Raw genomic sequence first — 25,682 nt, 5'->3', positions numbered from 1 at the left:
AGTGACCGCTCCAGTCAGACTGGCACCGCGGCCGCCTCCCAACACATCCCATTAGGGTGCGAGGCAGATGACAGCAGCTGGTGTCAGATTATAGAGGTGTTTTCAACAGTGAAAACACAGCCCCTCCATCTTCAAGGCAACACTAAATCATTTAGATGGTATCGTTTTTCAGTTAAGAGCATGATTTTTGAACAAAGACGACTCTAGCATTGGAAGGGCCCCCAGCTCTCTTGAGCTCGGAGGACACCAAGCATTTCTGAAATCCCTTTTCTCCCACCTGCATTGTTTGGAAATACTTGTTGCCGGGTAACAGTTTAGCAGCCATTTTCAAGGGCTGGGGATTTTTTTTTAATATATATATAGCTATCTTTTTAAATTTTTTAAATGTTCTATACACTAGAGGGGAGGTTGTACATGATTTTTTCCCCTTGGAATGCAGTTAGCAAACTCTTTTACCAGATGCATAATCTGAAAACTGTGTAAAATAATATTGCAATATCCGGGTTGGTTGGCTCAGTTGCGCTCCTCCTGGGCCTTGCTGCCCTCCTCCGTTAGCTCCGCTGAGCTCCCCGCCTTGACAGCTGTGGGGTCTTCGAAATTCCCAGAAGCCTCCGAGTCGACTCTGGAGCGCTTGAACCTGCGGTCGGGATACTGGCTGTTGTCAAAAGGCATGCGATGGACGCAGAGGACGTGGGTCTTCAGATTTCCCTTCTGAGAGGCACTGTAGGGACAGTAGCGGCACTGGAAAGGCCTGTGACCTGTGGGCAGAAAGAGTGGCCGGTCAGCTCTGCCGCTTACCCCCCGTTCCCGGCCCCCAGCGCTCAAAGGACCATGATCATGATTACCAATATTATCAATATCATCGGTGTTATTGCCTTGCAAAAATCAAATGGCAAAGAATGAAGATGCAGCCCATATAACTATTTGGATAAGTAATAAGTTACTTGGATAAATAATGTTACCAAATAATAATAACTTGGACAGGGAGTTCCATCGTGGCCAGAGTTTTTAATTCAGAGTTTCTAGGCAACAGAAGAGAAAGTTCCCAACACCTGGAAATTCTTTTATAGAAAGTTAGGTAGCAAATATTTTAGCCTTTGCAGGCCAAGGTCAAAGATATGGTGTAGGTACTAATATAGCAAGAGAGGAAATTTCCAAATTTTTGTTGATGAAATTCAAAACTTTATTTATGGATACTGAAATCTGAATTTTATATAATTTTCATATGTGATGAAATATTATTCTTGTTGGGGTTTTTTTTCAACCATTTAAAAATGTAAAAACCGTTCTCAGCTTGCAGACCATACGAAAACAGACAGGAGACGGATTTGAGCCTTGGACTGTACTTTGCTGACCCTAGCTCCACACAAAAAAGCCATAAATCCCGCCATCTGAGATTCTGACTCAGGTCTCCAAGCCAGTTCACTTTCTTATCCTCCCACTAACTCTTTTTATCTTAACTCTTAAGATAAGCAAATCAAGAGTGACCAGGGAGGGTGTTTGGGGTGGGGTGAGAGAGGGATATTACCCAAGCCTTGTTCTTGGGTGGAGCGGAAGTGCCAAGCTGGAAGAATTTGGGAATCTCAGGATTTCAAGAGGAGGCAGCAGAAGGTATCAGAGAGGAACCTGGACATTCGGATAATCAAGGACAACCTAGTTTTAAAGAAATTTGATTTTGAATAGTGACGCTTGGAATCAAACTTTACTAGAAAGGCTATAAATCAGAACAGAAGATGGATTGTGTGAAATCCATCTGCTCCTTCAGGCTTGATTTCTCTGTCCGGATGCACAGCAGGCGTGTACACATTTCTGCCATCTTAAGGAACCAGTAAAGCATCTGGTTTGGGAAGTTATAATGGAACAGTTGTATTCTGCCTGATGCTGGGAAGCGGTAGATACGCAATTCCTGGAAGCTGTTTTACCCAGCACCCAGAGAGGTCAAGACTCAGGGCTGGGTTTCATTTGCTCAGAAAAATAAACAAGTAAATAAATGGGCCCAACCGTTTACCCCAGAAAACATCTGAACAGCATATTCAGCACTTTTACTAGAATGGTGATAGCAGAAGTCCTGTGTATCTACTTAGCAAAACAGTTTTGTTCTTGAAGAACTGGAGGCCAACCAAACGTTTGGAGCTGAAACTCATTTTCTCACCAAATTGCACACAGTGCTAGATTCTTGCTTCTTTCTTAGTGGGCTCCAGGAATTAGCTCTCTCCTTCCCTCCTAGACAATTGGCCCCTGGGCAAATCCATTCTACCTGTTGAACCTTTCTCCTTCCAAAACCCCCCTTTTGAGCTTAGTCCAGTGTACACCAACTCTTGCTAGACTATGAACATGGCAGCCTGCAAGAGGGCTTCCTGCTTCTAGCTTCCCCACTTCCTGCCCATCCTCCCCAGGGATACCACAGTGAGTACCTAAAGCAGAAGCTCAGCTGTGATTTCCTTGCCCAAATTTTGATGGCCACCTACCCCCTCACCTTCATAGCTCAGTCCCAGCACCTCTCAAGTCTCCTGGGAGCATCCCCCCTTTGCCCACTCCAAACCAAACGATTAGATGGTCTCTGCAAAAAGGCTTCATTCCACAGGGTCCCCATACCCTTGCTGTGCTACTCTCTCCCTGAAATACTTCTATTCTCTGCAGACCCAAACCCCATTCTTTTTTCAAGGCTCTGCCCAACTGGGACGCATGTTTTATGGGGCTGCTGTGTGTGTGTGTTGATCACCATGACTATCTATGTGTTCCTGAAGCAGGAGGCATAGCCATCTTAATATCACTGGTGCCAAGTCCACTACCTGGCACAGAGCAAGCAGGCATTAACTGTTTGTGGACTGTATTATTATCTTACTGCTTCACCTTGCCTTTTTTTTAATACAAATTTTTGGATAGAGTTTTCTCTTGTTTCTATTGTTGTACCTAACACAAGGCTGAAGTTGATCAACTTTCCCACTTGCAAAAGCCAATTTGCAAGTCCATGGAGGTAAGAACAAATGAAACCCAAGAAAAGCGCACTTGCTGTTGGACCTTCCACATAGCCTACCACAGCAAGAAGAGCACAGACAGTCAGCAGGAGGGGCCTGGACCACCATTGTCAAGTAAGAGAAGGATTCGTGAGCACCATTCACTTCTTACCTTCCTGCTACCCAACCCCACCCTTTGGGCTCGGTCGCCCCTCACACAGATGACAGGGAAGACCCTGGGATGGTGCTGGAGGAGAACTGAGACTCTACCTCTAGTGGACTTAGCATATTTATGAAGAATATACATGGCCCTACTCTTCATCACGTTGGAGTTAGAGCATAGACTGAAGGGAAGAATCGTGGTTCTGATCAGTGGCAGTAGGATAGGAAAAGCCGTGCCCATTCTCCCCACCATAATCATGAATCTAAGTCAGCGCTAAGCTGGGCCTCAGTGAGTTTCCAACAGATCCCAAGACTCAACTACCTAACTCATGAAGTCGTCATCCCTATGGACATGAAGCTATGCCCAGGGCTCAGTGAGGGAGGATTTGAGGTTCTCTGAAAGGGCAGCTCTTGAGCAGGAGAAAGGAGGGCCCAAATCTGTAGCTGGAGGCATAGGAACCAACTGAGGGTCATTCAGAGAACCTGAGGAGTAGAGCTGAGACTTCTCTCAGGAGGTTTAAGAAATGTTTTTAAAGTTTTGTCCAAATCTTCTCAGAAATGGATTATATTTTCTGGGTTCCCCCCAAGGGCAGCCCTGTGGCAGCTCACAGAGGAGGGGTGACCACTATCCTAACCACCATGGCTCAGAAAAAGCTGGGGCTAACTTGTCAATTTATTTATTTCATGGCAATAAGTGACTGACGGAGAAAATCATGGTGGTCTGACAAGTCTTTGGAGTTAAGGACTCCAAACAATAAATAAAAATAAATAAAGAGAGTCAAACTCTTGGTACCATGATCCAAAGAGGCTAGCAGAGCCATGAAGCAAAATTACCAAACCAAGGTATTATTTAACAAATTTACCTCAGGTCACCAGGATTCACACTGGTTCCTCCATTCTTCCATTGCTTTTTTTTCCCATCTATGAAAGCTGTTTATTGTATTTTCTATTATTATTACTGAATAATACATTTCTGTATGAATCTATGCTACAACCTGTGCTACAACCTGCCAATTGTGTCACCGTGGGACGCACATGCTTCTTAGCAAACCAAACAGAGAACCTCAAGTATTGCATTTATTCACAATAAGAGCTTTTTCGAATTGGCCAACTTGACATAAAAGCACTTAGTATATTTTTCCCACCGATTGATTTTAAAATATTAATCATGATTTTATCCTATGGTTATATCTGAATCTCTATTTCTTGGTAGAGTCAAAGACGTACAGTAATTCTGGCATATTTGGATACTTCAGTGGTCAAACCATTAGTACTGAAGTAGTTTTTATTTTAACTTTGGAGAGCTATATGTAAAGGTATAATGTTATGCATGTGTACATTTGTAGAAAGAAATCTATACAATACTGGAATCATCGTAAATCCTGATTTTGCAATATACTTTGTAAATAGAAGCACTGTAGATAATGGTAGCACCTGAAGATCCCAAAGGCCTACGTCCCACAGGTTTTCACATACATTTTTGTATGTTTAACCTCACATTTGAGCTTTACGGCAGTTTTGTAAAGGATATCAACCCCATTGCACAGAGAAGTAACTTAAGATATAGCAAACTTGGATGGTTTGACTTTAAAACAAATTTCCAATGTATATAACATACTCAGATGTCCTAATTCTCCAATCCTTATGAGAACCATGATTACAATGTGTTTTTGTAGGACACACACACACACACACACACACACACCCTTGTGAGGGGTTAGTTGAAAGTTTCCCATGAGACTGATGTAGAAGAAAATTATCTGAAGAAATGAGAGGTCCATCCTGAGGGAGGTGATTGTGAGGGGCTGAGACGAGTCCAGAAGAAAGCATTGTGTTCTCTCAAGAATCAAATATAAGTGAAAGGTTGATCCTTTGGTGATGAGAACATTTACTCCCAAACAGAAAGCTGTTGGTATGCAAAGCACTTTTGGAAACTTGATACATTTCCCAGTCCAGCTAAATGTGGATGAAAAGTTTCATATTTCTCTATACCATTCATCCATTCGAAGTCCCTGGTATTGGCACAAACACAGTGATATGTTAGGTTTTGGTCAAAGAACATAAGCAAGGACTTCAGAACAAACCCCAAAGCTGAGAGCTCCACTAAATATTCTACTGTGATTTTCCAATATGTGTGACAGAACAAGGGACCCACCTGAAGGCAGAGACAGAGGGAGAGTCTGTGGAAATCTGCACTGACCTTTCTTACCTTCTTGCTGCAGTGGATGTGGGGCTCTGAGGAAATCAGATCTCCAGGTGGAGGCAGGTCAACTGTCCCCTGAAGAGAAGCCCTCAGGGTGACAAACTCTACAAACTTCCATCCATCACATTTTAATGAGAGGAAAGACCAGCCTGTGCTGCCTGTGCCCACCTTGGTAAACTGGAGATGGAGGTGGCCATTCACTTGGGTCTATAGGTGGCGATGAAGATGCTACTGTCCATCAGTTTCTAAGAAGTAGCAAAGGCTATAAGACAGAGTTGAGTCTAACAGATTTTCTTGGTGATTGAATTTAAGAGAATAAGTGTACTCACCCCTGCCAGCTCCCCATTTGAGGAGAGCATCAAAACACTGGCCTCTCTCAAGTTCAACCCCACAAAGAAGCACTGCCCTGCAGGGTGTCCTTTGGCCCCTCTGAACACAGGAGATCCTTTCCTGCACACGCCTGACCACAGAGAGCTCTCTCAGTTTTTCATCTTTGCTTTCAGGTGTCCTCCTGCCCTGCAGTAGCAGTATGAGTCCGACCAGGAGCTTAGGTTCAAAGCTTAGCTTTCCCTCTCTGTGAGGTTGGGAGGCTACTAACACCCAAGCTTCAGTTTCCCCTCTGTCTGACCTTCAGTGAGCACTTGATCTCTCAAGGCTTCAGTTTCCACACCTTGGAAATGGGGGGATAATCTAATACTGACACCATAAGCCTGCTGTGAGGATCAGATGAGACGGTGTGTCGAATTTGTAAATGACAAAGAGCTATAGGAATGTCAGCAGTCTGTCATTGCTATGGTTGCTGATTTCATTGCTGTCATCCTGTTCCTTATCTAAGCCTGGTCAAGGGAGGCTATGTTTTGTTCTTCATCAAAAGCACTGATTCGACCAGCATTTCATGTGTCACTGTTCCACACTAGCCTGCCTGTTCCAGGTGGTCTTGTCCCAGGTGGTCTTGGGTTAAAGCCAGAGATATTGCCTCTCCTCCAGGCACCTGCCTTTGGAGGGGGCTTGGGGAACTGGAAGACCTCCAGAGTCCAAAGAAACAAGTTGTTAGCAGGGGCATTTCCCTTGGACGAAGTTCAGCAAACATGGGCTGGGCTGGGCTGGGTCACAGGCGCATGCGGGAAGGACCTCGCACCTAGAGGGTCTTCTTCTGGTACAAGGCTGGCATTTTGAGGGAATGCAGTGTGGGAGATGGTAGAGGTGACTGGGGGCTCCGAGAGCTCAGCTGAGAGGAACGTGAGCCCCTGCACGCCCTTCCACCCTCTTCACCCTCAAAGCCCTGAGTTTGCTGCCTCTGGCCACAGGGACCTCTCTGCTCTCCAGAGGCTTTATATACTTTATACCCTTTCTCACCACAGGACCTTGGCCCAATCCTGTCCCATTCCCTGCACGCGAATGCTCCCTCACCTACTCCATCGAATTACTGTAATCCCGTCCTTCAGCGCAGCTGCCTCAGCCTCACGAAGGCCTCCCCTCTGTGGGTCCCCTCAGACCCACTGAGGTTCATCATAGCAAACTCTTCTCTTCCACAGTAGAGCATCCAACAAGAGTAGCTCAACAAATAAACAATTATGTTGTCTTCCCCACAAGACCGACTCTCAGCTCCATGGCTCAGGGACTGTGGGGTTTTGTTTTGGGTTTGTTTTTTGGTTTTTCTGATTACTGCTGTTTTTCACCACCTAGTACAGAGTTTGGGATGTCAAAGATATCCATCAACTATTTTTCAAGCAAAACTGTACGTGAATGGTGAATGGATGGATGGATGGATGAAGGAAAGAGGGAGGTAGCCAAGAGAAGGGAAGAAGAGAGGAATGCTACCCCAGACAGAGGATGCGCCTGACCCTAGAACAGGAAGGCTGGGTGGGTGCTGGGGCATGGAAGCAGATCAGTACGGTGGAGGTGGAGCTCGGCGAGAGCTGGGCAGGGGAAAGGGCCACAGGACCCCCTGGGGAGCTTGGACCTCATTCCGTGGGAGAAGGGAAGGGAAAGAGCCTTTCCAGCTCTGCAGCGAGGCTGCTGCCCGGAATAGCCCCCATCCCCGTCTGCAGGCAGGGCCTCGGGCCCTGACGGTGCGGCTAGATGTGCACTCCCCCCCACCAGCCCACTTTCCACCCCTCTCTGTCTCTCACTTTGAGGCCATCAACATTTCCCATCACTGCCATGCGAAAAGTAAGTACATCATACGTTAATTTGTATTGTCACTGCGCCGTAGAGCCGTGGTAAAGAGCGCATTCATTTTTAATCCACTATGAATAATATATAAATATGTATACGGTGTGGAGGGTCAGGAGGAGAAGGAGAAAGCAAGTCGTACATTGTTTATAACAAAAGTGGGAAAACGAGACATTTTTCTTACTTGCTATGATGGAAATATCTTCTCCTTCCCTGTACCTAAGGGGGAGAGGAAAATGCCTGACCTTGGGGGACCATCCATTAATTACAGCTCCACACTTGTGCGCATCTGGGTTTGGGGAAGAGCAGGAGCTGTGTCCACAAGGCTTCCAGACTTTCCATGCTGATGGTTTCTGCTCAGGTGAGGGATGGTGGAGAGGAGATGGGCAGAGGGGTAAGTGACAAACCTCTGCTGCTTAGTCCAGGGTGGTGAGAAAACAGTCTGACACCCACTCATGAGAGCACATTTATAGGAATTGCCTCAATGGTCCTCATGACCACCAGTGGGGATATACGGTGGAGAAACGTCTCCCCATTTTACAGATAAGAAAACTAAGATTAAAAAATTGTCCAAAGTCAGGTAGACACAGCTAGCCAGTTCCTGATCAGGAATTCAACCTTCGGGTTTTCTCAGAACAGACTCTCATCTCACCGTTCCCTCCTGTCACTCCTTGCAAACCACCTGTGGGAAGATTCTCTACAAAGAGCTTTCTTTGATCAGACCCAAGGATACTGCAGGAGGGAATCCATGAACTTCCTGGAGGAGTGTGTGCTATGATGTGTGGTACTGTACACATGTCACATGCCACACCCCTTATGGACACAAGCACCACTGTGGCATCCAGATGCACGTCAAAGACTGGTATTGAGCCCATGGCTGGCACCAAGCCACAGGGCTTTGTAAGTTCTCTGTCAAAGCTCGCATCACACATCTCCTGGACCCTAGCCCACTTCCATGAGCACACATTGAGCACCTGCTGCATGCACTGCCCTGAGCAGATTGCTGTTGCAATGATGCAGTACTTTTAGCACCGAGAGGGTGGGAAGGGCATCTATTCCACATGCCTGACACAGGCCCACCCAATACATTTGAATGGCTGCCCACACATCTTAAGACTGCCTTTAGGGGTTGCAACTTACTGGAGACCCAAGTGGAGACAGGAAGGGGCCAATCGTTCATGAGGGAAGGACATCCAAGCTTCGAGCAAGACTCCAGTTTCCCGTTGAAAGATGACTCAAAATGGGGCGTTATGAAAGGACCCCCAAGAGAGAAAGAACATTCTTGAGGAAAGACACATGTGCTGTTTGCCAGAGGGTCCATACATTGTGACAGAGGCACAACTCTGGATGTTGGAACAAGGGCATCCTAGCGTGGAGAGGACCAATCCCCAGAATCATGGTTCACGCTCCGTGGTCAACGCAAGGAAGAGGGTCCAGGAGAGGGTCATGTATGTAAGTGGTGGAGAGTAGGGTCCCTGACCCAGGTAAACAGTGACAGGGACAATCTCCTTGTGTCCTCACACTGCCAAGCCATCTCTCAGACCAGGGCAAGCCTTTTAGATCAGTCACACTGGGGCCTTTCATTGTTCATAACTGGAAAAAGACAACAGTGGGTAAATGAAGAGGAACATTGCTGCTATGGCTTCTAGATCACACTTACGTAAGTGTGTCGCCACACTTACGTAAATAATGGGTGGGTGTAAACCCCTAAGAAGGCTGGAAAGCATGAGAGAGTCCAGGCTGGCCGAGGAAGAATCTTGTTGACCGGCAGCATTATGGGTGCTTTCTGGGGCCTGCAGCAGCCCACAGCTGACCCACCTGTGACACCCCCATTTTCCTTTCTGCAATATCCTCTTTGGAGCACAGGATTATGGAGTATTTCTAAGCTACCACAGAAGGGTCTCTCGCAGCCATGTTCTGTGGCATTGTTTTCTAGATGGGTCCTGGTAATGACCTGGAGAGAAGTAGCCCTCAGAGGCAACTCGCAGGTACAGGGCTATGAGGCTTGGGAAGTACCAACAAGACTCCTTAATAACAGCCTTCCCCCTATTGCACCCCAGCCAGAGCCCTTTGGATTCCTTGAAACTAAGGACATTTGCAAACTGCATGCTGGTAGGTTAGAAAATGGCTCCACCTATAGGGCCAACTGGGTAAGTTGGAAACTTGGCGCCCCCCCCAGAGGTGGACCCCGCCCCACAGGCCTGGGATGAATCCAGGCTGGGTGGTACCAGTGGGCTGGCCAGCCAGTCAGGCCTCTCGGGCAGTGCCTGGTTTCCACTTGGCCCTCACCTGCTGTTCCCTCTGAGTGTCTGCTGCTCTGAACCTGAAGCTGCAAACTAGGAGGGTCCCTGCCCAGGACCCCGGCCATCCTTCAAGCTTCAACAGTCTCGGCGGGACAATGAGATGGGTAAAAATATACACAAACATGCATTGAACTGATAGTAAGAGTCTTTTCTCAGTATCACACATTACATATATATATATATATATATACACACACACATATACATATATATATATATATATAAATTTCCCTAATTCTAAATAGGCAAGAATGGTTCTCATCAGGTACATAATTCATGTTTTCAGTTTTCAAAAAAATATTCATCCATCTAATCTAAGATGCTAAAACACTTTGGAATAGCCTTAGTATAAATAATTTTAGGTTTTAAATTTCCTGTGATTTGGGTTTAAATTTAAAACACTATCGAAAAATATATTTTAGTATTTTTAAAGCCAATTTCGATCCATATGGTAATAGATTGGAGACATCAGTGTGAACTTGTGTTTAGCTTAATACATACTGTAGAGATGTGAGTACATGCGAGGGTTAATATACACACATATATTTCCTTCTTCTGTCCGCTAAGAGGGCCCAGAAGCCATGATATCCCAGGGGCAGCAAGCACACTTAGCCCAGAGCTTGATTTCTAATACCATTCACAAGAAAAGGGAACCAGGGCTCCTTGGAGAAATGGCTGGTTCTAGGGCTGGAGCAGGACATACACAAGATGATCCTGGAGCACTTTGTGCCAGAAAGCAAGGAATTGCTCCAGACACATGCATTGATGGGGGTATTGTAAAGCCCCAGGCAGTCCGGTGAGAGAGCCCCCAGTGGCCAGCGCTGGCACAGCTTCAGCAACAAAGTCAATGATGAAGTGTAAAATAAGCATCCACAAGTCATACTGTCCCAACTAAATGATTGAATCAATACCTACGTGGAAAAGTACAAATGCCCCACGCGTTCCAAACTATTTACTACACAGGTGCTCCCCCTGGAGGAGGTGGCTGAAACTCCCACTCCTTTGTGCCGGCTGCATGGTGACCTCCTTCACAGGACTACAGTGTGGAAAGTGGGAAAGAGGAACCGTACAGGCAGACACCTGACAATCACGACCTCAGCCAGGTGACCAAGGTCAGGGGGAGAGCACGTACCCTGATTTGATGGGATGAGAAGGCACGTTACCTCTGTGGCCTTCCTCCCTAAAACCCACGATCCAAGTCTAACCATGAGAAACCCCAACTGAGGGACATTCTACACAATATGCCTCAAAACTGTCCAAGTCCTCAAAAACAAGGAAATACAAAGAAACTGTCACAGCCAGGAGGAGCCCTAGGAGACCTGACAACTAAATGTAACGTGGTACTCTGGAAAAGACAAAGAACATTAGGTAAAAACTAAGGAAACCTGAGTCAAATATTAAATACTTAATAATAGTGTATCAGTATTGGGTCATTAATTGTAACAAATGTACCCTACCAATGTAAGATGTTAATAATAGGGGCAAATGGGCATGAGATATATGAGAATTCTCTGTACAACCTACGCAACATTTTTGTAATTCTAAATCTATATTAGAATTAAATTTTTATTTTAAAATTTTCTTAAAAAGTGAGTCTGGTTGATGTGCAGTGGACGGTGATAGCACAACACCCCAGATCAGGAGATGACACAGCTGAGAGTGTGGCCCCAGTGAAGCCAAGCTGGTGACAGGGAAACTCTTCCTGGAGGAGGGGGTGGGACACATCAGCACCCTGCTGGATACAGCCCTACCAATATACAGCGTTTGCGTTACTCAGGCACGGTGTGAAGAACGTGGGCTCTCAAGCCAGACACTTGGATTCAAACCTCACCTGTCTCTACAGCTTACACACTCTTGGGCCGGCTAGTCAACTTTGCCAAGTCTCAGGTTTTTCATCTTTAAAGTGGGTGTAGTAATAATAGCTCACTCATAGGGTTGCAGGGATTCAATGAGAAAAGGCCTGTAAAATGTTTAGCACTATGTGTGGCACATCAAAAGAGTTAAATCAACGTTTGCTAGATATGGTTTCGCATGTTCAAATACTCTATTAAGTGCCTGTCGTGCGGGAGTCTTGAATTGGAATGGTCATTCCAATGACGATGCTAGAGTCAGGTGTCAGGGTCTCCGCTTGCCAGCTAAATACACCAAGGCCCTGAGAGGCTCGGTGTGTGTCCAGAGCCACGAAGCCAGAGAAAGGCAGAAAACCCAGCTTTGCATCAGCTCCCTTTGAGCCTGCAGCCAGGGCTCAACCCACCGTCTTGCTGCCTCTCTGCAGCTTCAGGTTCAAGTTCAGTTAGTGTGAAAGCTGAGAAGATGAGGCTGGATTCCAGGAGATGTCTGCAGAAGAGAGCAACTGGCAGGGGTGTCGGAGTCCCCCAGATCCTCCCAGCTCAGCCCTCTCCCCACCTCTCCCCGCAGCCCAGGACCTCAGAAGTAGCAGCCTCAGGAGGTCCTGCCCTTCCTTCCCCCTGACCTCACCGTGGTCCCTTCCTCAGTGACTTCATTCCCATGCTCTGGCCCACGCCATGCAGATCTTGCCTTAAATCCTGTTTATTTTTTTTGCCCCAGGCTGCCTATGTGCTCAGTGAGCCACCAGCCTGCCTGGGTGGTCAGGAGAGCCAGACTGTAACGTAGGCCCAGCTACTGGCACTCACAGGCAACTATTGATCCAAGATCTTAAATCATTCCCCAGATTTTATGAAAGCATTTATGTTTATCATTAAATAACCTTCCAAGGGTCGATGGATGAACTTACGTTCCTTTTTTGGAGATTTTTAGATGTGTAATATAATAATCCCCTAACAATACCCAGTGTTTGTCGCTGGGTGAGCGCACTTAATCCTGAAAGAAATGCTGGGAGAGACCAAAATGAGAGGACGCTGCCTTCAGTGCAAGGCAGGAGCCACAGAACAGAGGGGCTGGAACCTCACCCAGTGTCACACAGCAAACCTCACCCTCCTGAAACTCTCTTCTCTCTCCCAGCATTTCTGGGGAAGGGAAGTACTTGGAACACCACACTAACAGAGGTGATTTTAGATAGAACTGAGCTGACCACTTTTTAGGTTAACAGCCTTAGGAAAAAAAGAGTGAACTAAAGTTGGATAGTATTGCTAAAATAAATCTACCTTTTTTTAAAAGCTTTTAATGAATATTAAGTAAAATTATTAAGGTGGTGCTCAAGAGATGACAAAAATAGGAAGGGTTCTAAAATTAGCCAATGCAGCACCTCCTATTCATACTATTTTTTTTTCTTTTGCGGTGCGCGGGCCTCTCACTGTTGTGGCCTCTCCCGTTGCGGAGCACAGGCTCCGGACGCGCAGGCTCAGCGGCCATAGCTCATGGACCCAGCCGCTCCGTGGCATGTGGGATCCTCCCGGACAGGGGCACGAACCCGCGTCCCCTGCATCGGCAGGCGGACTCTCAACCACTGCGCCACCAGGGAAGCCCCAAGGACTTTTTCTTTTTTTTCCTATTCATACTTTTAATACCCATATCTTCACTCCTTAGGAATATTGGACTGAATACAGTTATCTGAAGCTCCTGTGGCAATAAGGTGGGTGGTAGGCATTTAGCAGATGCAGTAACAGCCAGCCCTGCTCCAGGTGAATCCACCTCTGGACACCACCAGGCTCACTGGGTCAACAGCCCAGCCCAGAAACAGCAAGGACTGTAGGAACAGGAGAAAGACACCAGAAGGACCAGAAGGCAGTGGGCATGCTCTACACACCATGCCAGTCCCCAAATCCCCTCTGTACTTATGCCCATCCCTGCTCTCCAGCCTTCAATGGCTCCCTATTTCTTACCAGGGCATCTTGCCTCCTTAGCCTGGCTCTCCAACTTGCAACCCCTTCTTACCTAATATTTATTGCCACTGCCACCAGGAATTTGCCCACCCCAGCCCCCAAATCTCCTTCCAGTCAGACCCCACCAAGCCTCAACTCATCCTTGAAGCCTTCCTCAGGACCCAGCCGCCAGAGCCGCATGGGCGCTTACCAAAGGCCTACGTAAGTAGGCACCTCACTGCTCTGTCAGCCACTGCTCACTAATGGCTTCCTGTGACTCGGGCCTGGGGGGTCTCTCCCTCCCCTTAGGAGGCCTGCGATGCTCAGAGTAGGGACTGGATACGGGAGGCTGGGAGTTGTTCCCCTTGGGCAGCTTCTTAGGAAGGGCTCTGGCCCCTGCCTTGGGTGGGTGACCCCTCTGCCTAGCCCCACATTCTCGCCTTCACGGGGGCGTAGGGACACCCTGGGGGGGGGCAGCCCTGACTTAAACAGTCTGGTCCCAGTTTCTGGTCTTGTGAGGACACATCCCGACCTTGCTTCCCTCCACCCTGTTTGGCATTCTTCCTCAGAGCCAGCCCCACCTCCCACCAGGTGACCCTGTGGAACCTTCCCCCGCACACTGCCCATGCCTGGGCTGGCTGTGTATCTGGAGCATACCCTCTGCCCTGCTGTTTTCCCCACCAGGAAAACCCAAGTGCTCTGTGCTCTGGAGACCCCTTGGGACCCCAGTCCCGGCTGCCACACTCCTCCTCCCAGAGTCCACTAAGGGCACATGAGAGCTTGACCATTTTCCGGTGCACCTTGGGTCACCTTGGGTCTCGGTCTCCCAATCACAGCTCTACGAACAGGCTTTCTCCCCCCATACCCCCTCCCCAGCACCCTCAACCACACCACTTCCTGTGCAGTGCTGGGACTGGACCGCCCCACCTGACCGGGAGCCCAGAGCCCAGGTGGCCACAGGGCCAGCTCCACGGATTCCATCACTACTATGGACATACTCGCTTCCACACTCCTCAGAAATCACAGCCTGGAGGCACACGTTTTTATTATTTTGTCCCCAACGCTACATTTAAAAAGGTTTAAGGTATTGCTGATGTTTCAGAACAAAGAAATTTCATGTAAAAACATGGATTACCAGTTTATCTAGAAAAGTCAGAAGGTTTGGCAAGATCTTCCCAGAGGCAGCCACCTGCCTGGCACCAGGGGGCCTGAGTTCTCAACCTCTGCCTTGTACTGTCTTGAGGCTAACAACCAGAGCTTCACCTCCTTCCAGGTGAGGCAGGGTCACGGGGTAAAGCCTTCCTGTGGTTTTGCATGTGGCAGATAAATTGCGTTCCTGTACACACACACACACACAGTGAAATTAGCAAGTGGGTGGTCTCTGCTGGTTTGTTTCTTGTTTTCCATCGTGTCCCTTAAAATGAACACGTCAGCCCTTAATTGTAGGTTCTGTTTTATTATACAATTTAACTATGGGAGGCAGGCCAATGTTGTAACTTGGCGTGTGCCAAGGGTGTGGTATGCACCATGCCTCACTAGAAAAGAAATGGGGGGAGGGGGCAAACCCACAAAATCACCCAACACAAAACGCTGTAGACAGCCGATCCACTAAAAGCTGGTATCCAAGGTTATCTGTGGATACTTCACTACCCACTCACATCTTTCGTAAACACAGTACATTTCTTGGGGTGGGAGCTCATATGGTTTGGGGGAGGGAAGCAGGTGGGCTCATGTGGATTGTAGAATATCTCACCAAAAACAATGCAGCGGGGCCAGTCATATACCATCAAATTTCAGTGCTGTGGTACTGTATTAATGTGAGTTTACGTGAGAGAACCACACATCCCTCTTTTTGTAAATGGATCAGACACCTGCAATCCATACCCACGGTATATACCCATATAGATGGGCACACTGGATACATTTTAAATAGCTACATTTTATCATGCCCAATTCAACAAATTGGTACCATGAACAATAGAAAATTACAAACTAAAACGGAGAGATGGAAACATAAACTTTTCAACGTTCCGCGCTCTCCGAGTGCCACTAATGTTGTCACATGCCAAAAATAAAATAAAATAAATAAAGCACAGGAGAGAGGTGGCTTTTCCTATGAAGTCACAAAGGAAATGCTACTCCTTTCTTCTCTTTTTCTCCCCCTATAAAAGGCTCTCTCTAAAATCAAAGGTGTCAGACTTTGCTTTCTCTGGCTGGCATGATCCAGAATACGGCTGAGGAATGACAGATGTCGGCACCCAGCTGCAATGAAGCATGCTAAAGTTTCCGTCTAATCCACTTATTTCTCTGTAGTCACGTAAACCAAAACAAATGGGCAGGGCTTTACATTAGGAAAAAACCCCACAACAGCAGGACTTTGTTGCATAATGCAGTCGACACGCCATCTTGGTATCATTTTCCCTCTGCAGGGAAGGCACCTTGCGGTGAGATCCACTCTCAAGCGTGGTCCCCAAAGTGTCAAGTGTCATCCCCCTTCACCCCAGGCAGAACAGGATTTCCCCAGGAGAGGGAAGTCTAGGGGGAGAAGGGGGTGTCAGCTCGCAGGGAGACCCTCCCGGGACCAACGGCCGCCACCCATGTGCATGCACACTTACACACCTACACACTCCCAGGTTTTTGAGCTGCTAAACTGAGACCATCAGTTTAATCACCAGTACCATCGTTTTCAACTACTTGAATAAATCCAGCGGCATTATACACAGGGCCTGTGTGCAATTAAAGTGAGGGCTGTTAGACTCTTCATTTAATAAAACACTTGAAAAGAAAAGCCCTTGTAGGTTTAGCAATGCCACGGGGAGCAGAGGGTAAGCGAGCACGGCTCTCGAGGCATCAGCACAGCCTCCTTGCAGCCTGCGGTGCGACTACCTCCTGAACCTGCTCCCCTTTCCGTCTTGGCTCGTAAGGAGCGGGTCAGGGTCAGGAGTCCTGGGGCTCTGTCACCGCCGGGCAGTCCCAACAGCTGCGAAGCACTCTTTCAGCACAAGTCACAAGAAAAAACGTGATGGATTTCGCCCATGGCAGAATGGCATTCCGTTTCTGGCCCTTCAGGCAAAACCAGTAAAGGCAAAGAGGAAAATTTGAGATTTCCCCCCTTCAACTTCCCACAACAACCTCAGCAAAACCACATGACTCGCCTTCTACAATCTCCCTGGTGTGTTCACTGCTACTTTGGCAGGAAATCAGAATTACTGTTATATAAATTCCATCTGATGCCAGAGCGACCATCTGTGAGTAAAACTGCTTCACCTACGTCTGCCTGCAAAGCCACTCTCCCAGAGACAAGGGAGAAGGGGAAAAAAATTTGATTAATTTGCAGAATGCTTGTGATTTGCTCATATATTATTATAACTGCTCATCAGCACATGACAAATTCCCAGCCCTCGGTGCAGGCACCCGTTCGGTTTCAGCAGTTTCTTGTGTCGGCACCTGACAGACTGCAGGGCCTCTAATGACTTTCAGATGCTTACAAACAGTAATTCTATCTTCAGAATAAAAAAGAAAAATCCGTAGGAAGAAAAGAGGAGCGAGTTCGTCTATTTCATTTCCTTCCTGTAGATCAACATGATTTAGCTCTTAAGGGCGGCCGCAGCTCCAAGATGGGGCCTCCCAGGCCCCGCCACGGCCGCCTGCAGAGACAAAAGACCCCATCGCCCCAGCTCCCGGGCTCCCGGGGAAGGTGGGGGACCAGCCCCGGCGGGCGCTCCCTGGTGCCTCTGCCGCCACGGCCTGGCTCTCCCTCTGCCTCTGCTCAGCAGAGTCCCTTTCATTTGTCCACTTTTAATACCCTAATAACCTCTCGCCTTCTCTGCAAACACATCTGCCTCATAACTGCACTTGGATTTCTGGCTTTCCCCCTCCCCTTTGCTTTTAAAACTCTGATTATGCCTTCTGAAGCCCTGCCTCTGTGCTTGATTGCCTGTTTCAGATTAGAGATTTTAGCAAGGAGACAAAGACTTCAGTGCACATCAGTCCCACATATGAGGACCCACAGAAGGAAAAGCGATAAAACGTGATACACCATCTGTCCACAAACAATAACCTGCGTGTTTGGAGGCTCACAAATTATTTAGCACACAACCTTCCCGAATTACAGAGCCTTGAAACAGCAGAGTCTGGGAGTGAGACCCTCTTTGATGTCCTTTGGTATTTCCCACCCCCGTCCTCCCCACCTCCAAACTGATTGCTAACAGTTGAGGAATGTCTCAGTGACAAGAAGATTTTTACTGTCAGGATCTTCCTATTACACGTGGCCTGGGATCCGGGCAGAGGCGGGCTCATCCCCAGCCACAGACCTTTTGGGACAACTGGCCCAGATGCAAAGTCTGTCTCTGTCACATGTGTCTGTAGGGGGTTGGGCCACCAGGGAGGAAGAGGTGGTCCAGAGCAGACCCCACTCTTAATACAGAGGGATCCTGATCAGCTCTGCCTCTTCCACGGACTGCTCGGCTGGTTGGTTCGCTTTGGGAAGATATTCTAGATTTTGTTCTGGAGGAATTTAGACTATACACAAATGGATTTCCCTCCCCACCTCCAGCCATCTGCTCCCCTGGAAATATGTTCTTCTACCTTTCCTCACTCAGACTGTTGGAAGTAGCCACACTGACCCCAAGCCATAAATTACTCATAATAATTAGCCAGTATCTTTACTTACGCTGCAAAATTCCTTCTAAAGTGATTGACCAAACTGGAAGGGAAAGGAGGACCAAGCATCACCGAAAGAAAAAAAATATCGTTTTTGTTAGTAGCAGGTGCATTTTTTAATCAGATACTCCTTGCCCTTGTTTTAAGCCTGGGGCCACTGATCACATGTATGGGCTCTACCATCGCATCTAAATAACTCCTCACACAGCCCGATGAGTAGGTCCTCTCACTTTATCCATGTGGAAAGCAAGGTGTGAAGACAATCAGTGACGGGGCCAGGTGAAGCAGGAAGTGGGGCAGCTAGTGTTTGAATCCAGGGGGTCCGACGCCAGACCCCTCTTCTCTGAACCATCAAAGGACCCCAAGATCCTGCCTTAAGGATGAGACTGGAGAGGCAGCCATTTAGCACCAAAGGATCCAATGGAATACTTTACATGATTATTAATAAACAACCAAACAAACATTTACTTTGCAAATTGAAGCATTTCTTTCCTGAGTCTCAAAATAGATGCGTCGTTATACAGAGAGGGAGACTAGAGCTGAATGGGAACTAAATGAGGCTTTGTTACCAAATTCATCTCGAGCTTAATTATCCGGGTTCCAGTCCCTTCCTCTGAGCTTCTTCCCTGGAGCCCCCTGCCCACTCCAGGGGGCCCAACCCCCCCGCTCCATGGCAGGATTGGCCCGCACTGGGACTTTCTTCCCCGGCCAGCCAGAGGCTCCCTGAGGACGGTGGCCCAGTCTTGTTGGTATGTGCTGCCAGCCCATCTCTCACAAAGCCCTGCACATAGTAGGTGGTCAGCAAATAAACACCTTATTGTTGGGTTTCTGGAGACATCTCAAGATGTCCATCCCAGGGTTCTGAACTGCCGCATGTTTCCCAGACTCCCCTAACCTGATATAAATTAAGGCTGTGTTTACACACACAACTTGGCTGAAATTGGCCGGGGTGGGGGGCCGGTCGTGCAGGGATGGAAGCAGGGGAATCTCACTTGCATTCAAACCACCAGATGTTTATTTTATTTTTTAAAATACATGATGCCAAACGGCAAGCCACACTGAAATTTTCACTTTCTGGTCTCTAGCAGCAAACCCTCATTCTGCAGCCCCAACTAACGAGCACACCTGCCCATTTTCCTTTCCTTTGCACCATCACTGCTATCATTCTCCTCTCTTACACGTGCCTCATGCTTTGCTGTTGGCTGAGAGCTTCCACACCCACCATCCCACGTGACACATGGGGGAGTCAGGGCCGCAGGTGACCCCACCTCCTGCTGGTCCTAAGGCCCTGGCTCTCTTCCTTTTAGAGGAAATCTCCAAATTTTTATTTCCTGTCTGACAACCACACTGTCACAACAATAACCACAACCATTCCGAAAGCCCACCCAAGGGACTGAGCTTCCGAACTCCCCCAGAAAATGATTCGGGAAACCAGAACGGGAAGGAAGAAACGAGGGCTCCCTAAAGGGAGCGGTTTCTGTTTGGGGGTGAGTTGCCTCTCACACTGCCACCCCTCACACACGTGTTCTTAGTATCTCAGCTCTAACTACGTGTCGGGGATTGTACGGGGATCATCATCTCCCTGAATCCTCAGAACGACAGGATATCGAGCAGTCGGTTAAAGCCCAGACTTACTCCAAACACACACAGACAGGGTTGAGGAACAAGAAGAGCCTGGTCTGGGAGGCATGCAACCTGACCCCAGCCCTTAACAGCTGCCTGGCCTTGAGCGAGCTCCGGCACATCTGCAAGCCTCCATTGCTTCATCTGTCAGAGGGGCTCATCTGAGCATGGCAGGGTGCACCTGATGACACCCACCCAGAGTTCAGCACAGACGTTGCCTGCTGCTTCGACCATAAACGTCGGCTGCCGTTCCCCAGTCCCTGAAGGTCCTGCCTGCTTTCTCTCCAACCCGTGTACCCCGGGATGACACGGCTCCAGCAGAAGGTGGCCAGAGGGGAGGTGGCCAGGGCTGTGTGCAGCTCCTCATGCCCTGCTCTTAGCCCCAACGCAGGGGTTACCCTAGACAAGAGCCACCGCTGGCCTTAGAAACGCCATCACTCCCTCGCGGGCACGCACTTTACTTAAATGAAAGATTGCTGTCCCTCAGGATGAAGTGAGGGTTTCAGAAGCTGCAGTAAGAAAATTAAAGAGACCAAGTCAGAGCATTTTATGCATGTGGGATAACTGCCTTTTGATATAGCTTTTTGCTACACATTTGTTATTATGGATCCAGAACAGATAAAAGTGTATCATGGAATATATAAAAGTGCCAACAATTGTCAATATGCATTCACACGCTGCAGTAAGAATATTCTATAAAATACTCTCAAAATATGACGGATGTGCATAACTGAGCGACACCGCTAATGAGAATTTGGAGAAAGTACATCTTAAGCCCTAAAGAGTTTTACGAGACACAACAGCCCAAACTCAGCTGACATTTTAAAAAGTCCCTTGATACTCAGAACAAAGAGTCCTCAAGCATACGTTTTCCCCAAAGCAAGGACTCAAAACACACAGAAAAATGAAATAAATAAAATCTGAAATCTAGGTTCGGGTGATAGGAGGGGTAGCACTTTGGGTACCTGAGTGATAACCCAGAGCAGACGTGTATCTTGGTTCTCCAGATGCCTGCAAGGTCCCCCGTGCAAACGGGCGTGGAAGGCAGGCGGTGGTTGAAGTGGCGTGCGCTCAGCCTGCCAATCTGCGATCGACATGTTTCTGGGCATCTACTCCTCAGGGTGAATTTTATACTCAGGCACGGTTGTTTTGCTCCCTTCACTTTTCCTGGCAGCCATAAACACATTGTTATGCTCTCAAAAAAAATAATAATAATAAAGTAAAACATTACCAGCTTCCTATACACATAATAAAATCAATCTTCTGCCTCTAGTACATTAAATGAAATAGCATATCCCCAGAAAATACATAATAGGCAGTGTCTACAAGAATCATGCAAATAAAAGTAAAAATAAAAATCCAAAGGTCAGAATAAAATACTAAGCCTATCCTAAAAAATAGAGAGAAATGTTTGCATGCATTTTATACAGCATGTGTCCTGGAAGTGCCCCTATCAAGACGCATTCTAGAATTCCTAACCTGCGGTGCCTTTTTCTGATAGTTTGTTTATGAAGTCAGTCTTCCTATTTCCCCGAGATATAGACATTATACACATCGACAGTAAATAGCCCTTCTTAATTGAGCTGATAGGTTGAAAGTGAACGTGTCCTTGAATTTACACCGAAAAGATAGGCAGTGATTATTTATAAGGGATTTAGCCACCGACTTCCCTTTTGTATGGCAAGGACTTTATCGACAGACATATTTAAGTAACTAGTGCCAAATAAGGTGAATTCTGCGTTAAAGGACAAACGTTGTCTCCGGAGTCAGCTGTGATCCGCGGAATGCTCCCGGCCGCCCTGCCCTGCGCAGGGAGAAGGGAGCCAGCCAGCGAAAGCGCAGATCCATCAACGTTCAGATTTGACTGGCTTCTCGCAGGCTGAGTGTGGGAATGTGGCAATCTGCAATTTATTTAATTTTAATTCAATTTGGTTTCACATCCTGTTTTGCAAGTCAGCAAGATGGGCTAGGTTTGCCAAAAAGGGGGTGAAATACGGAAGGGAAGGCAGTTCCTCTCGCGGCGTGTACTAGCAGCCCAGCGTTTGCCTGGCCGGTGGAGCCTCTCCCGTCCTGCCCACAGCAGCACAGCCTCACTATCTCCCCGCTGAAGGGCCTATTTGTCTGCTTTAAGTGAAATCACTCAATTCTCAAAAGTCAGTGGAGGACTTTAGAAGGGGGAGGGTTCAGATAGGCTACTCCAAATAAGTTCCATTAATCAAAAGACACAGTGTAATGTAACTAATATTTTACAATTAGGGGAGACAAGATGGAACTAAAAGCCATCTATCTCTCTTATACCACATGATCATCGATTCATAATCGGAGACTGAGAGTTGCACAAAGATGCATTTACTGGATGGGGGGAGTGGGGGGGAGGGCCGGTCTGAGCCGAGATAATGAACACGATGAGAGAGCACAACGCTGAAGGCTGAGGAGAGATGACAGAGGGGCTCAATGCTGACGGATGACATGAAGATGCGCAGGTACCTGACAGCCCGCGAGCCGAGCTCCCTCTCCAGCATTATGATCCTCAATTATCCTGGCAAGGGAGTAAGAGGGGAGAGGGTGGCCTGGCCCAGGTGACAACCACTTTGTGGGGCTGGGATTTCCATTGTCAGCGCCCCTGGGCACATGGGGACGAACAGGATGCGTGCTTCATGGGTTTTGTAATAAAATTCCTAAACCTTCAAAAGGAGTCATTTTTTTTCTTTCACTGCCACCTTCAGGAAAAAAAAAGAGGCGGCCCTTTCCAAAAGAAGGGGGGCAGTCCCTGGGAGTCGGGGGACGGCTGGCTGCTGCAGAAGAGATGGCTAGAGACAGCTCTCCCTCCCAGAGACCCTCCCCAGGACTGTCAGGGGGGACGAGAACCTGCAGGAGGGAGGCAAAGCCAGAGACAGGAGAGGAGAGGAAGGGAGGTCTGCGGCGCCTGCACTGACCCACGGACAGGGTTCTGAGTCCCACCAAAGAGGAACTTCCGGCTTTCGCCCCATCACGCAGGAGCTCAGCCACGGGTCAGGATCCTGAACACCGACACACATTCTCTACCTGTTCCATTATTTCCTTGTAAAGATACAGATGGCCTCACGCAAATGCTCATGTAGCGTGTCTTCGGAACAAAGAAAAACAAACGATGTTCTGGGCGGCAGAGTAACTTGGGAACTCAGCAAACGGCAAGACCGTGGGGCAGGTGGAGGGTGGCGGGTCCCCCGCCGGTGATGGAGGTCAAGGCGGCGTTGCATCCCCCCTCCCTTTGCTGCAGTTGCATGGGCCCGTTTCTTTAACGTACAATACCTTTGTGACCGATTATGTAATATGGACAAATCCCAGACTGAAGCCAGAGGCCCAGGGAAGCCGTGGATTTTTTCAGTATTTATTTTTTGAAACCGAGCTTGGCTACCACACATGTCCCCAGCCTCCCCGCCCCCCTCCAGGCTGCCCTCCCTTTGCCTCTTTCCCTTGATGTGGCCTCCATGCTGCTGCAAGTGTCGTCTGCAAGGAGCCAAGCTGGATGGGGATCTTAGAGTTTGATTTCCCTACAAATCAGCAGGAATTCTTGTGTACAGGAGCCTGTACGTACACACCAGACACACACAAACAAAAACACTCCCCAGTCATAAGACCCCCCAGATGTCTGGGCTCCTCTGCCCAACTGGCATCTCCAGAAGCTCAGATAGGGTGACCACGAGGGCAGGTGATGTTGCTTCTAAGAGGCTCATTCCAAAGCACCCGTCTTGCTGTTCCTTCATCCCTGTGGGAGGCGGGTGAAACGTGGGAAACAGAGATGCCGTGCCTACCCTCGGAGTGGGGAACCCAGCGACCCCAGAGTATCACGTGGGATGCACTCATACCCTCTTGGTGCTCTATGCAGTTCTCTGTGAGGGCCTGGGAAAGCCCCCCAAAGTTATCTAATGGTGCCAAGATAAGGGGGTTCTGGGAATACAAGGAAGGTGATGGGCCCAATCTGGTAGGCTAATCAGAGGGCAAAGGTGTTAAATAAAGTCAATTTGTGTGGCTTCAGTAGCTGTAATTGAGATGCGACCCCCCCACCCCATCCCCCGACTTAACCCCCTGTAAGCTGCACCGAAACCATAAATGGCCCCACAAGGCTAAGTGTGAGTGTCCCAGACATAAATAGGGTGCACTGTGCCTGCCTCCAAGGCTGGGTGAGGCCGCCCCCCGGGCCAGCGGGGTCAGGTCTCCGCTGCTGCACACAGCTCTTCCCCGCATTCATCACCCCCTAGGAAGTCATCCTGTGAAGCGCAACAGCCCTCTCCCTTGCCTGAACTAAAGATTTCCTGGTTTACACGCAGACCCTTTAATGCGAAACGACTGAACCCAGCCCTGGCTGGATAAAATAAAGCATGAACGCAAGCCAAAGCCAAGCCTCTAAAACGAAGTTCCAGGAATACAGTCCACGCAAAGGGTTTTAACCTCTCCATCACCAGGATTTTGCCCTTAAGCAGAAATGAGAACGGAGCATTTTCACGTAGAATGAATATATCTATGGAAACCTCTCCCATTAATCCATGGAAATTCAATGTATTGTCTTTGGTAGCAGTCTCTGCATTGATACTTTCACGCACATGTGAACCCTGCTTAGTTTTGGTTGGACACATGGTTCTTTTATTTGTGGTTTGATCCAATGCAGGACAGGGAAGATAAACAATGTTCCAAGAGGATTTCTAAAGTGAGATATTCTCAGAGGGGAAATATATATGTAACATGCTATGAGCTTGTCTTAATGAATCAAAAAAAAAAAAAAAGCAGTGTTAAAGGTATGAATTCTTAAGTTGAATGAGGTATGAATAAAGGCATGAATGCCATGCTCTGATTAACCCAGCTATGTCCATTAACAGGAAACATCAGTGCAATGTGTCCAGGGTAGAACTCCTCCTTCTGCAGGATTTGGGGAGAGAGCGGGACAGAGTAGAGTAGGCAGTAATTGAGTAGATTGTTTCATCTTCCAAATGTTCTAAAAAATCCAGTCTGTGGTGAGTATGGGTTGTGACCACGTGCTTCATTTCCTTCCTTAGAAAGGTCATGTCTTTGCAAAGATACTTCGTGAGCAATTCCATTCCTCTTTTTACAGGGACATCCAGTTTTCAACTCCAAATGCTAAGCCCTGACAGCACGAAAGGAAAGGAAAGAATATGGAGAGGAAAAGAGCAGAAATTCCACTCAGCTTCCCCCCACCCACCCACCACCCCAGCCCGACTAGGTGGGCTGGTAACCACTAAAAATTAAATAGCTGAGGTTTTCAAAATGAAAACAGAACATTTCCACAATTATAAAAACAGCTCTAATACTGTAAAACTCCTTGAACTCCAAACAAATTATTTGGGAGGGTATCGAGGCTGGAAGGTCTTTCAAATTTCTTATTAGAATGGAGATTACTTAGAGCTTGTGGCCAAATCACATACAATTTGACCCAATTCTTTGCCACCCTTTCACATCATTTGATATTAGGCAGAAACTATTGTTCCAATGCTGAAATTCATTATCCTCTCCTGCAGCCAAGGCCTGGCTGGGAAAAGTCCCCGAGACCTGGCTTTCAACCTTTTATTGCAGCCATAAAGGTGGTCTTTTCCGCCACCTAGAGGAGAGATGGCAGCATGGCATGTGAGTCACCCGGAGGAAAATTAAATACAGCTGAATAATTGAATGAGAGGGCAAGTTGAATCAGGGGTCACCATCTGTTTGACTAGAATTGTTGGCACATTTCAGCTAAGCCTCGTGCGCCTCGTAAACATACTTACAGTTATCATAGCTTGCGTTGCCCTAAAATAAAAGAAAATTGGTCCAAAAATAAGCCTGA

The 25,682-nt window shown here is 47.8% G+C and overlaps 1 protein-coding gene across 1 annotated transcript in view; it reads right to left on the bottom strand.

Moving 5' to 3' along the window:
* Positions 1-513: 513 nt before the first annotated feature.
* Positions 514-25,682, bottom strand: part of ZNF536 (zinc finger protein 536) — a gene marked incomplete at both ends in the record, with an annotated part of 235,588 nt that continues 210,419 nt past the window's right edge. Inside the window, one exon of the mRNA XM_082862443.1 lies at positions 514-758. Coding sequence (XP_082718569.1) covers positions 514-758 — 245 coding nt within the window. The remainder of the gene's footprint in view (positions 759-25,682) is intronic.

The sequence above is a fragment of the Leucopleurus acutus genome, assembly GCF_964270905.1.
Source record: "Leucopleurus acutus genome assembly, chromosome: 20".
Taxonomy (NCBI): Eukaryota; Metazoa; Chordata; class Mammalia; order Artiodactyla; family Delphinidae; genus Leucopleurus; species Leucopleurus acutus.
Note: the sequence above shows the minus strand (reverse complement) of the source record. Positions and strands in the feature narration are given on the sequence as shown.